Source organism: Numida meleagris, chromosome 9, assembly GCF_002078875.1.
Source record: "Numida meleagris isolate 19003 breed g44 Domestic line chromosome 9, NumMel1.0, whole genome shotgun sequence".
In the NCBI taxonomy this organism is placed as follows: Eukaryota; Metazoa; Chordata; class Aves; order Galliformes; family Numididae; genus Numida; species Numida meleagris.
Window position 1 is genome coordinate 13,685,325 of NC_034417.1, and position 14,857 is coordinate 13,700,181.

Here is a 14,857-nt window from a genome sequence, read left to right on the forward strand (position 1 = left end):
ATTCAGCCACCCTAGGAAGCCCACACGACCCCTGTACTGTCCTGGCTGGGCACTCTGTCAAGAAGGAAAAAGTTATCTCTTCTTCCATCTTGTAACTCGACCATCTGCAGTCTGGAAGGAAAAGGGGAGCTCAATATAAAGGCACCCACCATATTTCCAGGTCAGTTTTTCACTTGGCTGCTGCTGCACGCAGGGGCTAGAGGACACTGTGGGATTTGTTTTGCCCTTCCAGTTCTTCTGTTTGCTTTGCAGGAAGGAGGAGCTCAGACCCAACTGGTAAGGGAGATGCTCTGGCTGCGGCCAGGACCCTCTCTCCACAGCAATAACAGACACACCAGCACACCCTCCAACCTACGCTTACATCCAACCAGTATTTTCATACCCTCTCCCCATGCGTTTGGAAACTTGAAACAAAATCCAACACAGAGGTTGAGAGGAGGCATTTGGGTTCCAACTCCCGCCTGGGAGGTCTGCTTTAGGACCACAGGAGTATTAATTTGATCGCTGTTTCATCCGTTTCCCTGGTAGTCCTCTGTAAAGAACATTAAACAAACACGTATTTACGGCACAAGAGCCCAGGAAAGAATGTTAACCCTACAAAAGAAGCCTGTTTTACTAATTTTTAGCCCCCTTTTATCTCTCTGGTCTAAAGATGGGTACACAAGGGCAAGGATTCACCAGGCCCACAAACAAAAGCCTGCTCTGCTCTGTTCAGACACTACCACTAACACTGCTACACCCTGTACGAGCTCCTCTGTAACCCCATTTTAGAAAGTATTCCTAAATGAATTTCAGGACACAGAATGTAGGTTTAATTATCAGCTAGGTATGTTGAAACATAGTACGGAATTTTCTGAACTGCTGACATCATTCACAAAAAAATGCTATAATATTTATTTCTTGGGTTATAAACTAACATACCCTGCATCTCTTCTATCTGCTTTTCAAAGACGCCATTGCAGCAATGTTTGTTGTTGCAGGTATAATTTCTAAGTGGAATAATGGATTCCCAAACCCTAAACCTAATCCATAAACCTAACCCAATGGACAATGATAAGTGGGAACAAAAATGTCAAACAGCAGCATTCCACATATCTGGACGTCTTACTGCCTGGCTATCTCAGGAGCTGCCGAGGTTGTGGTGCTGCAGATAACAGGGCAGATTGCTCTGGGGTACAAGAGATCACCTGAAACTCCTCCTATTGAATGCAAGGAAGGGGTTGGTTTGTTTCCTTGGGGAAAAAAAGGGGGAGATGTCCCACAGTTCTCGGCAGGCTAAAATCCAAAACGTTTACAAGACTAAGAAGCAAGAAAGCTTGCAGATAATCTGCTGATGCCTGTCCAATCGATGCAAACCAGTAACCATAAATGGGATGAGGGCAGATTATACAGCACTGTTCTGTACAGAAAAAATATCCTTCCTAATATGAATAGGTTAAGTAACCTTAACGAGAAGCTCCTCCTATCCCGAGTTAGAATTGCTGACTGCTCAGCTAGTCATTTTGGCCATTATGTAGCATTAATCTCTGCTGTTTCTGAAGTTAGCCTTCAGGAGAAAAAAAAGGCAACTTCAAAACATGCAAAAATTAATGAAAGCCATATGTGGGATACTGTCATTATTCCATGTTTATAAGAGGATCATGTTTTGTTAAATGGGCTTATTTAATGCAGACACATAAGAAAAAATACCCAGAAAAAGATCTGAACGCTGTTGGAAGAAAAATATTTTCGTTAACCCAGGCAGCCAGCAACAAGCAAAATGACACAACCTAAACTAGAAGACGATATATATTTTAGTGTAGCTTTGTTTACAGCTTCACGGACAGCTTACAAAGTTCTCATGAGTAGAGAAAACTCTTCTAAATGCATTTTACCTTTTTCACCCTGTACTCTATTTAAGCTGGGACAACAATCTAAAAATCAGTGTCTTATAGAAACATCTGTTGGTACAGGCAAACGATTCAGACTTTCTCGAGAGCTGTTGTTATTTCATGCTTTCTTTGGCTAGGTGATTTGGTAAGACTGGAAGAAAATATTAGTTGGGCTCCTTCCCTGATTTTTGTCTGTGTAATGGCTGCAGTCAGTGCCCTGTTCTCCCCCTCCTCTCTGGGAGGTCAGGGAAAAATAGTCAGAATGCCCCCAAGTTAGAAAGACGCACAGGTCTGGTCCCGGTCACCACCTTCAGAGAAAGGAAACACAGCTCTCAAGCACACATTATATCACTTATACACCTAAACACCGGCCTGACACCTCCACTGCTGTGGCTGCTTGCTGTCCTGTACCAAGGAGTTAACCCTCACCACAGCACACTCCGCTGCCCGTCCCTTTGGCTGCCCCTCCATTTCTAGCAGCGTTCCACAATTAACCCCAGATCTGTCCTGCCTCCCTCCTGCTCTTTCAGTATGCGATCCAGACCTCAGCCGACGTCCTCTGTAAAAGATAACACGTATTTGAAGAGCCAACCTGCCAAAATGTTTTCTATGTGCCAGGCAGCACTACTTACCAGTCAGGGAACACGCAATGCTCATAAGAAGACATGCAGGGAAACAGAATGTACTTTCCTAATGCCTACCTAAAAAAAAAAAAATCTAAACTAAACCAAAATATCCTATTTTTAAACATTTAATTCAACTGCTCCTCGAAACAGTATGCTTCTGTATCAAATTCCATTTTCTGGAAAGAGAAGGAAATAACTTAAAAGGCATCTAAATTGCTCTAAAAATCATTTCTTAGTGTACCGAGTACACTAAGTTTCCTACCAGAGCCGAGAAAGGCAATCCCGAGAGCACAGATTTTTCCCCTTGCTCTTTAAAAGAGAGTACTTGTTTAGCCTTACCTTCAAAACCTCATATTCTGCTGCCATACACTCCTACGTCCCAGTGGGTATTGACTGAATTGTGCCAACCCCTGCCCAGGAGGACAGGCAGAAGAAAAGCCAGTTTAAATAACCATCGCTTATCTACAGGAGGAAGAGCCCCAGGTTCTCAAGCAGAGGAGATATTTCAGCTTTAAGGAATTCTAGGAGCTTCTCCAAAACGCAAATTTTTGTTGTCTGGTGCACTGTAAGGATTTCAAGCCCAGAAAGAAGTTATTTATTTAGTCTATATACTTAGATTTATAACAAAGACAGAGGATTCGTGTACACTGTTCTGGGTGCCTTTTGCATCATTTACGACATAAGAAGTAAACCTCAGCTTCCTCAGAGATAGCAAACAAGTCATAAACAAGCCTTGACAAGCAAATCAAACACTGTCCCTCAAATATCTGGCTATTAACAAATGAACTTTTAGACGTTTCTCTCAACAGTCTCCCCAAAAAGTGATTAAAATCAGAAGCTGCAAAATGCCCTAAAGCCAAAGCCACTGTGAGCATGGGTCTCAGGGCATTACTGCAGAGTGGGCTACAGCACTGCCCATCAAACAAAAGCCCAGGCCGCAGCTTCTTGTTCTCCATCATTCTCTCTTCTCTTCCCTTTTTAATACCACCATGGGACCCCAGTTTTTACAGTTAACAGCTCCCTTCTGGCACCTGGAGATGGGAGTATTTGAAAATGGTGCAAGCTCTTATGCTCTTAAAAGGCTCAAAACGATGCATTAATGCTCTTTGCTCACACTTCACATATGTGGCCACCTCCCTCTGGGCAAGCAGGTAAGAATGCACTTCCTCACCCTGTTACAGTAAAAGAGTTCAATACTTATCTTTTCCTTTTTTATTTTATTTTCTTTAATATCTACATTGTGAAACAAAATACCAAGAAACACATCTGTTATTTCAGCAGACTTTACCAGCCCACCCTTGTCATGTCTTTGGTAACAGTCATTGCAATCTGCCAGGTAACATTTTGGAGGAGGAGAAAAGATTTCTAAATTCCCAAGAACAAGAGCTCAGATCGAAACCAACACGAGAACTGCACCTCCAGACTTTGAAAATGTGTACTTTGGAAACAATAGTCCTCCCAAGTACTTCTGGGCATTCGATGCATCCAGCTGTGCTAAGAAACGAAGCAAAAGTTCAGAATCAAGTAAGTCAGGATTATGATCTTCTTGTGATTTATGGAGGTAAGTACAGTCTCAGACAGAACAAAAACATGTCACTTGATGCTAAGCAGACTCAGTACCAGGACTCAGACTAATGAGTTAGGGAGGGCGAGGCTTCACGTTCCTGCTCTTATCTTACCAGCTGGAAGGCCAATGTACAGGAAGGGAGAACACGTTCGGTTGTCAATGAGGTGGGCAGATCTAGTGCCACAGTACTTGCAAAACAGTGCTGCTGCTCCCACTGCAGCACAGAAGATGCAAATGCTTCAGGACAGGGAGGCACGCTGATTTGACAAAGGTGCCATGCTTCCTGCACATAGAATGTGCCTCCACATAACTAAGTGCATAAATAAAGTGAAACTATTATTGTTGTGACTGTAATGGTATCAGGGTATAAATCATGGGAGAAGCATTATCTAACTAGGCTGACACAATCACAAGCCAAGCACCAGTCCTTTTCCAGATCTGAAATAACAGCAGTGTTAACTCAGGTTAAATACAAGCTAGTAACAATCATTCCAACTTTAACTGAACAAACAGAAGAGAAAGCAAACAAGATAACCCAGAAATATTGGCCCTATCTTCTGGACTAGCCTCTTGGGCACAGCTCCTGCCTTCATTTTTACCAAGTACATTGCTGGCGCTGAGATGATGAACATGGTATGCAAGAAGGGAGGGAGTAGCTAAGTTCACCACTGCTTAAGAGAAAACCAAAAAGTTAGCGGCATCAAATACATGCTTATATAGGCATAAATTTAACCCACAAGCAAAGCAGAACAGGAAGGCTGAAGGACAAGACCTTTGTTGGCTGGAAGACTAAGTGCAAAAGAAAGCCTGGTTTAGGATTTGCTCCTGCCCACTGATTCCAGTAGAGCTGATAAAGTTTATTTTATTAAACCATTGCAAACTCTGTCACATTCTTGTTACAGCCTCTATGTTGTGTGTTTTTTTTTTTTTCCCAAAAGTCAAAGTCCTAAATACAGACCACAGGAGCAAAACCAACAAAGCGATGATGGAAGGTAAGTGGCAGTGAGAAGAGCCTCTGTCCCCAAGGCTCTACTGCTCCAGGGTCTTGACGAAAACATTGCTACTCTGCATGCTTTTTACAGTATCTGCATTTGAAGACGCCACCTCTTCTGTGTGACTGATGACAAATGGAAGCACTTGACCAAAAATGAAGAGTTTTCTTCCCTTGAATGCACTGATACATTTGCAGCCATGTCAGTAAGGACAGCTGCAGCTGGCTATGAGCAAACACAGAGGCAGCGCCCCATCCCCAGGATTTTACACTCTGCCTTGCAGCTGCCTGCTCAGCCAAACCCATCCCTTCCATGCCAGGGAAGGGCTTTCATTGCAGGTTTCATATGCTTTGTTACCAGCACCTCTGTATAGACCTAAGATATTCTCATCCACTGCAACACTCGCCATCTGTTCTTGTCTCACAGTCCCAAGGTGAAAGCTCTCCATCATTAATACAACGCCAAATTTTACTGTACTACTGCTCTGCACCAGAGTACATGCAGACCATGCTTGTAGACAAGGCAGAGAGCAGCAGGAAAGACGTCACCAACAAAGCCTGAAAGCGGTGAGGCTGCTCAATACGAGGAAGGACGCTGGATGGAAAGACAAACATTTTGTATCACTGAGGCTTGTACTTCATCTGGTGTTTTAACAGCAGCCTGTGACACAGTCGAGTCATCTGGGGCCTCACAAGACGTGCACATGATACGAAGCACTAACAGTAGAGATGCTGGAGGAAAAGAATCTGAGACTTCCGCCTCTGCTTGAAAAGAATATAAGGGAAGATGACCCACCTAAAAAGGGTGGGGGGAAAAAAGACTGAAAATGATAACAGAAAGGGGAATCTAGGCAACTACTGCAAGGCAAAATGCCTTTTGTTTCATGTTTCCATGGAGAGAGCTTTAACAGTAATGGGTAAAATGCCAAATATGTTTTCATAACAATTCACACTGCCTGAGTGGAAATACTTAAACAGAAGAAGTATTCTTTCTGATCAGCACTCTAGCTTTGAATACAGTTCTCTCTTATTTGTTCTTTACCCTTTTCTTCTTTTTCACACCATTCTATTCATCTTTGCTGGAAGACTAAGTCAAAAATGCCATGCCTGCATACTGGGGACTGTAATCCTTCATCTGTGTCTCTGTGAGTGCTCTCTGATCACAGTGCTGGGGTTCATCTTCTGAGAGGGATCCTAAAAACAGGAGACAACATGCGAACATCTAGCCCATCCAAACCTCCATGTAACTCAGTGTAACTCAACATTTCCTTGGTAGATTGTTCAGACCTGCAGCTTATCACTCAGTAGGATATCCAGTTCTTGGTGGAAAACTTCAAGTAATGGAGAGCTCATCCTTTCCTAAAGCATGTTACTTAAAAAAAAAATATCTGTTTTCATCCCTGCAAGTCATAAGTGTCATTCCTATAGTCTCAACTTCATTAGCCTCATCTTCTAAACCCTGCATCTCACACCTATGGCTCTTCCATCAGAGCAGTGTTGGAAGGAGTCTCTCTTCCATGCTTATGGTTCCAGTCCAAATCAGACTTCTCAACATTGCAGGGTGCCAACTTCTAACATCCAGAACACCAGCATGGAGCAGGGTAGGTATGATGAGAAGGGGAAAAACTTAGTGATGCGATACACCAGAATACCCATTTGTCATTATAATGCAGTCCACGTTTGGTCTCCCATGTTATCATTTTAATTTCCTCTACATTTAGACTAGGAATTCAGTGTGTGGTAACCATGTCTACCATACAACAGTTACACCACAAAACTTGAAGGGATTTCAAACACAAATACAAGAATCCATGTGATACAGGAGATTGAACCAGCTGAAAACAGAGTGGTATTTTCCTCTTCAAGGTACAACACTCGCTGCCAGCACTGCTTTGCCACAGTAAGACTCTTACACATCCATTATTAGATGTACCCATACTTTCACGGCTGCATAAAAAAAATGAATACTCCAAAACCAGGATTTTCTATGCAGGAAATCCTTTAGCTCTGTGTTTTTCAAACTTGTGAAATAAGGGACACCCTGCAGTGACTGAAGGGGAAGGTGTTGGGGATGAGAAGTATCTCACCACATCCACGTGGTTCACGAAGGAGCCCCATTCATCTGCCCCATCCTGCTCGCTGCAAACAGCATCTTTGCATCGAGTCGTAGATCTCACTTGTCTGCCTTCCTGCTTCTCTCACTGGCATCCCTGAACCCTGTGCCTGAACTTGGAAAGGGCTGCCCCGAGCTGAGGATTAGCAGAGCTCAGGAGAAAAAGGAATCGGAACTGTAGCTCCCAGAGAAATTAAGTGGAGGACAAAATCATGGTCATAATACTTGTATAAAAGCCTTCCTGCTGCAGATGTCAAAGCAAAAGTAATAGTAAAGGCAAACAGTAACCCCAGGCTTGTTTGAATTGCCTTTTTTTCCCTGCTTTTTTCTAACTCTACATAACACATGCTGTGGACTCAACAGCTTATGCAGTGTGATGCACAGAGCGGCCCACCAGAAGCAGCCTGCAGCACTAGGCGTGCTACTCTGCAAAGCGATGAACAAACGCAGGGGTGAGCATCTGACAGAAATTCCTCCCAGCCCTCTCCAGCCCTCAGAGACTTGCACAGGATGCCAGTGGGTGTGAGAAAGGGCCCTGCAGATGGCCAGCCTAAAGCCCTGACCGGTGCTTTTGTGTCACCATATAGCACTAATGCCAGGCTTTGGGTAGGCTCCTTTTTGGCTGCTTTTTTTTTTTTTTTTCCCCCCATGTTTACTCTAGTTACAGTACAATATTTACAAAGAGAGAGTTACACAAGTGATGCTGAAGAGGCATGCTAGGCCGCAGCCTATTGTTAGGGCTGCGCTTTCCACCACGGCACCCTGCTTTGATTTGTTTCCAGCACTCCAGCCACTCGGTCTGCAGTTCCCCATGCTGCTGGGAGCCTTCCTGTGCTGTCCTGCACAGCCTTTGGGACACAGGAGCTTACAACCACACGGCTGCAGACCATCACACGGTACGGACAGATGGATCAGTGTGAACAGATGTGCACACGCACACAAAGCAAACTGGATTCAGTGAGCACAGGCAACCTGAATTTTGGTGAATAAATCCTAAGCAGAGTCTGCAGAACTTTACTGACAAGTTTCAGCATTTTTTAGCATCTCTCTGCGGCTTGACTCCAGCACCAGGCTCTCCTCTCTGAGCAGCAGCCACTAGAGGGGGTGACCCCATACAGCACCATGGCCACGATTGTCCTCAGTTCTCTGCTGACACCAGGGATGAGAGATAAGAAAGACCACAGCAAGAGGAAGGCCAGACCTCAGGATCCTTCACACTTCATGTCCATCCCTACATCTACCCCACTGTGTGAGTCTGTCACCCACGAGCCCTTTGCCACCCAGTCCATCCCTTGCCCTCCTCCTACCTCCAGTGCATGCAAGAACCTTGCATAGAAAGAAAGGGAAAAAATTATACGACTGCCCATAAAACCTAAGGACCTACAAATCAAAAGCAATAGACAATGATGGACCAGGGCTCCGCCCCAGCTGCAGGTCAACTGTCTTATCCAAAACCACTTCCAGAAAAGGCTTCTTATCCTCCGTAGGTGGTCTTGCAATAGTTTCATGATGATAACAGGAAGTTTTCCTAATATTCAGCCTCAATCATTCTGGCAAATTAGCAGATCAGTAAATTAAGCTGCCATGGAAAGCTAGGACTTTAATAACTCTTACATGTTGGAAGTCTGCTAGATTGCACAACAGTTTTCTTTTAGTTACACTGAACAAAGTGAGTTCTTTCAAGCTCTCCTCACGTTTCTCAATCTTCATTCTGGACACTTTCCAGAACTCCCGCATCCTCCTTGGAGCAAGACACAAAACTGGATTTGGTGACACTGATGAGGCCTGCAAAGTGCCATGCATGAGTAGGTCACCTCCTGTGTCTTAGGATGACACTCCTTTGGAGAAGCCCAAAACAAGATCCATCTCTTTTGCAATAGCCTCTCACTGATAGTCCATGCTTAATTTGCAGCCCTCTAAAAATCCTTGGTTGTTTTCTATTCATCAGTCCCCAGCAACCCTGACTTAGTAAAATGAGTATTTTGATTTCTTCTCTGCATACTCTGTATCTTTCTTCATCTCTTATCTGGATGCACCCTCTGGTTGCTCAAGGTCACTTTGAACTCTAACCCTGCTCTCCCCAGTGCTTGCAACCCCTCCCAACCTGATGTCATCTGAAAGCCTTATAAACACATTTCACTCTTCCAAACCATTACAGAAATATTGCAAGGTCTCCCCAGAAAGCCGCACTATTACTGCAGTACTTGGATGAGTGGAGAGCTGGGAGTTCAGATCAAGCTTTGTGCCACATGAAGACATTTTGCAAGGACGTGTTTATCTGGTCAGCTGCAACTTCTGAAAATACAGATGTTCATTTCAAAACTAATTCATGTGGTGAAGGTAGGAAACATTAAAGTCAATAGGATCTATGTAACGCAATCAATACAAGAGGCCATTCCCCAGTTAATTGTGTGTGCTCCTCCAATTACAGTTTGTCAGCCACAGACAAAGGAATAGGAACCCAGACGAACCCCAGAGTGCAACGTTGTCCATTCTGCTGCATGAAGACAAAGATTCAGCAACGAATGGATCAAAATTGATATCTGTGAGCAGCACAAGAAGAAAAGAATAGCGGGGTACAGCTCATTCCACCTCGCTTTACTTTCATACCGTTGGAGCCACCAGGAAACATTTCTCAATTACTTTTAATATCGCAGCATGTAAAAGCCAAATCAGCTTTCCCCTTAAAAGTTAAGGGTCTAAAGTTATTCCGTGTACAAAACGCTAAAAGCCTGATTTTAATCGATCCCATCAAGCTGTTGCCCAGCCCCCTCGAGCTCCCTGCAAAGCGGCCCAATAAGGAGTGCTGGGGTCTCACAGCACCTCCTGCTCAGCGCAAAGGGAAGGTGGAAATTGGTGGTCCGGTTTCTATAGCTGAACAAATACAGCCTCTGAGAAAACATTCTGGAGATTTAAGAAACGGACACTTTAAGAGCCCATTTTAATTGGAAAAAAACATTTTTCCATTATTTCCTTCTCGATGTTTACAACCCTACAAACCATTATTTTCCTGAGCAGTTTTCAGCTGCAGTTTTTCCATGACATGCTCAAGACTCTCTCTCAAGCAAATCCTTCTGAAAAGACTGCAGGGAAAGCATGTGTATCTTATACATGCAATACTGGAGCACGCTTCTTGGCACCAAGAGCCCAGACAACTCTTTGTTTTCAGAAACCAGCTCACAAGAAGGAATTTTCCCTCTTCTTTTCCATTATGTTGGATCTTCCTGTTATTCAGCCTGATTCCACTACATAAAAGGTTTCACTTGTTAGATTCCGATGGCTTTTAACAGCCCGTGTGTACAAACAGCCGTGCACACTGAGTATTAATAAACAGCGTGGTGCAAAACTCTCCCCCACAAACCAAGGGTTAATGCACTTCCCAGCAACTTGTCCCAAGTTCCTGCAAGCAGGGGGAAGGCTGCTGAATACCTGCAGCTGCAAGGAGCGTTTCTATTTGCAACACGTCCAGAAAACCACTTTTACTAACCACAAAATGGCTCGGTAATGAGAAGGCAATGAGCACCTGAAAGACTTCTGGCTACAAAAGAGTCAGCGCTAAATAAAGCAGAGGCAGGACGGGGCAGGAGAAGCGTGTTTCATGCCTGCTTTCACTGCTCCGCTCCCTGCTCAACCTACATGTGTGAATTAAGCTCTATTTATAAGCCTTCCACCCATTTTTTTTCTTTCTTTTCTTTTTTTTTTTTTTTTCTCCAATGGCCTTAATATAGTGCAGTTGTTATTTTGTTTCTGTCGAACTTAGCAACAGGAAACCCTGTCAGTCCTGCAGCAAACTTTCCATTCCCCTGACACTCCCATTCCTGCACCAGAAAAGCCAGATTTCTAAAGAGGTGTCTGACAGAGCGGGAGGGGAGGAGGGGGGGGAAGAAGAGAAGAAAGAGCACACAAAAAATCCCAAATGCCTGTCAAACATGCAAAATGGAAGCCAAATTCTGTGCTTCTTCCCTTTTTCTTCTTGTTTCAGAGGCTTGAAATGAAATACAAGGAGTGTTCCATGATTCTAATTTGCATCTTCTAAATATATCTTAGAGTACCTCCAGGTACGTGAGTATTAGCCACGATATCTCTCATAAAGGGTCAGCAAAATAACATCAGCATCAACACCAGCATTAGCCTCACACATTCCAGTAATGAGTATCAGACACACAAATTTTACCTCGCAAAGCCATTAGTTCTAGTCCCTGGGTAACTCGCTGAGCAAACAGCTACAGAAATAAAGCCTTAACTTGTAAAAAACAAAATAAACCTGATTTTATTGCAAGCTTTGGCAAGACCGTGCTGCTGCCTAAAGAGCTTTACTGTGGGATGAGCAAAGTTTTTGGTGCTCCACCCTGTAATGCTAACTCATCTCTGCAGTGCTTTTTTTTTTTTTTTTTCCTTTTAACAGCTTCATCAAGGCAGGCTAACACACAAACACAGCTGCTCAGCAGCAACGTGCAAGAACATGGGCTCTGAGCAATTCAGCATTTACAAAATACTTTTCTTCAGGAACAAGAAGTTTCATATAAAATGTAGAAATGAATGCGCACGCGGCTAAGAAAGGTGAGACCAAAAACCCAGCTCTTGATAAAGCAGAAGGCGTAATTAGGGGCTTTTTAAACCAAAATCACATTCCTGTCAAGCCCACTATTTACATTATTATTGCAAAGCAGAGAGGCCGGGGGGAATGTTGAAAAGAACACAACTCATTTCAGATCTCCAACGTGACCTTTTCCTATGGTTTCCCCTATGTGAAGAATCCGGGGGTTTCCCTCCTGTTTGTACACCTTCTATTCAGAACATAACTCTGTTCACACAGCACGGCATTGTGAGAAACCTTTGGGGCCAACCTGCACTCCACGGACTGGAACAAGCTACATGCGGCTTAACCCAGAGCGTGCTAAATACGCGAGGGCTAAAAAAGCCCACTCTATTTTTAAAAGGCCGAAACAAAGCATGACAAAGACTGACGATGTTCAGCCCTGCAAAGGCTGCAGAAGGAAACCAGAGCTGAGGTGACCATCCGCAGCATTTCTTTTAAAGGCACATAAAAAAAAAAAGAAGGTGACAACGCACAAATGACACTCACCGCTTCCTCGCACGCTGCACTCTCTCTGGGATCTTTCATAAAATCCACCTCATCTTCAGTCTTCATTTCCAACTTCCCTGTGAAAACAGAGGGTTTGCACAGGCAATTTAAAACAAACTTCTTTCAGCGCTGCTGAGATTCTTCTGTTTATTCAAACCAGTCTCAAAAAAAAAAAAAAAAAAAGAAAAATACGGAAAAAAAAAAAGAACCAACAACAAAAAAACCCAAACCCCTTCAACAAGTCCATTTCACTCCCAACATCTGGTTTCATTCCCGACTTCGCTGCTTGTTTGTTATTAGTTTTAACAACTGTCGTGTCTGGGCTGAAGGAAACTCTGAGAAGAGCACAAGCACGGGGAGAAGCATGCCGAGAGCTCCCGGGAGGCTCTAGGTGAGGCTGAGCACACCCGCGTGTCTTTGCCCATGTATTCACTTGGCTCCCATCCCTCCTGTAAAAGAACGGAAGGTTTTTGCTCTTTTTCTTCTTACCATAGCCTGAAGAGATTGCAAGAAACGAGCCTTGCCTTCTCCACTGATATTCTCAGTGCTGAAAAACCACAAGCTTCAGAAATTCAGCTCTGCCTTAGAGATGCTGGTTAGGATCGGGGAGCAGGAGGGCAAAGCCTTGTCTGGTGGGGTTCACCAAGTCCCAGCTGATTCCCCCTCCTCACCACCGCTGTGGTACAAACACCATCCCAGCTGCTTTCTCTGCCCAGCAAAACCACAAAAGCTTTCATCAGTCACTGCTCCCCTGGGGTTCCTTCCCTTCTGTGTACCTTTCCCTGGCATTAACATCAAAGCTGTAAAAACCTTTTTCCCCCAAGCCAAGAGCTCTCACGACACACGTGAACGCAAAGAAGTAACGCAAAGCCAAAGGTGTTTCAACTACAGGATTTCTGCCTGCAAAGCAGCTTGTTCAGCCAACTCATTTATTTCTGTGGCAGTGCCATGCCCATGCTACAGCCCCACAGCCTGACCTGCAGAGCAGCGCAGTGATTTGGCAAAGCCACCCATGCATTAGGGCTAAATCCCTGCCCAAATCCCACTCTCTTTCTCATTTCTACAGAAAAAACAAATGCACTATGAACACCATCACCATAAGAGAGAGGCACACTTGCAGTGACTTTTTCCCATTTGTGGAGGTGATTTTACAAGAGGTTTCCTCTACATCCACTGGAAAACTTCTGTGACCACTGCTGCCAATTGGTCTTCCATCTGCTGTTGTCTCTGGGGCCTTAGGAATATTTGCAAGGCACTACTGACAAACTAACCCAGTATTACTAACTCCAACTGGCATAATTTCATCTCGATGAGATGAGCTTGAGTGCTGTTAGGGGCAGACTCTCAGAAATGACACAAGTTTCTGAGAGCCCCATTTATTAGAGAAGCAGAAATCATAGTCATGAGGATAACATCTTGAGGTTGCAGCAATGCTGTTGGGGGGGAAGCATGTCCTGACAGCATATCCTCCATACAACTGAACAAGTTACTAACACATGCTGGTCCACGGAACCATGGGGTGAAACACAAGGTGATACACTTCTACCTTGCAATGAATGTTTGTTTTCGAGATCCATAGGATTACATACCAGGGAAATTTCTCCCAGAAAAGGGCTCAGCAGTAGCAATTACAGTATTTGTTAATAACTGTAAGGCACCAGACCCCAGCTACACAGCCTGACCTTACCAGGGTCACTTGCTGTCAAGAAGCTGCATCAGCTTGGAGGCATTTGTCAGCACAGCCCTACATAAACACATATATAAATTTAAAAATTGAAAAGTCCAATTTTTGATTTGGAGTACTGGCAGCAGCAGTATCAGCTGATCGAGTCTCTTACAGATTAGCATGACAATAAGAGCCTCTGACCACATGCATTTCTGAGAAATGGCCTCATGACCTACACTTCCTATGAGAAGGCTTTATTGTAGCCAATTGAAACAAGATTTGATTCATTCTGAGCACCAGCTCCTCACCAAATGCTCCGCACAGCCCCAGACTGCAGGGAAAACTCCCCAGCACTGACACAGCGGGGAGGAATTCACACGGAGCCCTGACGGCTGCCACAGACTGAGCACACAAAATGCACCACGCAGAGAGCAGACACCAACACGAGCGATGCACGCAACACCAGCAACAAACCCCCCTCTGACGTCTCCAACTATTCTTTTTACTACTTCAGTGACTGTCTTTCCAGTCCCTTCTCCTTTTACAAACTCCTCCCTGCAGTGTCATGCCTCCAAGAACCCAACCAGAGGGAAAGACCTGAGCTGTAATGAGGTACAATCCAAGCAGCTCCCCGAATTAACACTCCTAGGTGTTGCCTTACAGCCACTCCCATCCTATTGAAACGTCCATCTGCCAGAGCACGAAAATAAATTTCTTTCTGAAAGCAGCTGTCTAATGCACCTTTACATCACCCTACATATTTACTAGTGAACCCCTAACGTTCACTGATTCTCTCCTGACAAATCAACTTTCCATGGCTCAAAAGAACTCAAAGAAAACTCAAAGGAAACTCAAAGGAAAAAGTATTTGCTAGAACCATCTGTGACCCCCATAAACCAAACCCCCCCCCCCCCCCGTTTTTTTTTTTCCCCTCTCT

The 14,857-nt window shown here is 44.3% G+C and overlaps 1 protein-coding gene across 10 annotated transcripts in view; it reads right to left on the reverse strand.

The window, feature by feature from the left end:
* AKAP13 (A-kinase anchoring protein 13) overlaps window positions 1-14,857 on the reverse strand; it is a 197,250-nt gene that overhangs the window by 76,630 nt on the left and 105,763 nt on the right. For all 10 annotated transcript variants that reach the window (XM_021407540.1, XM_021407539.1, XM_021407535.1 and 7 more), the window contains one exon: window positions 12,255-12,331. In XM_021407540.1, coding sequence (XP_021263215.1) covers window positions 12,255-12,331 — 77 coding nt within the window. The remainder of the gene's footprint in view (window positions 1-12,254; window positions 12,332-14,857) is intronic.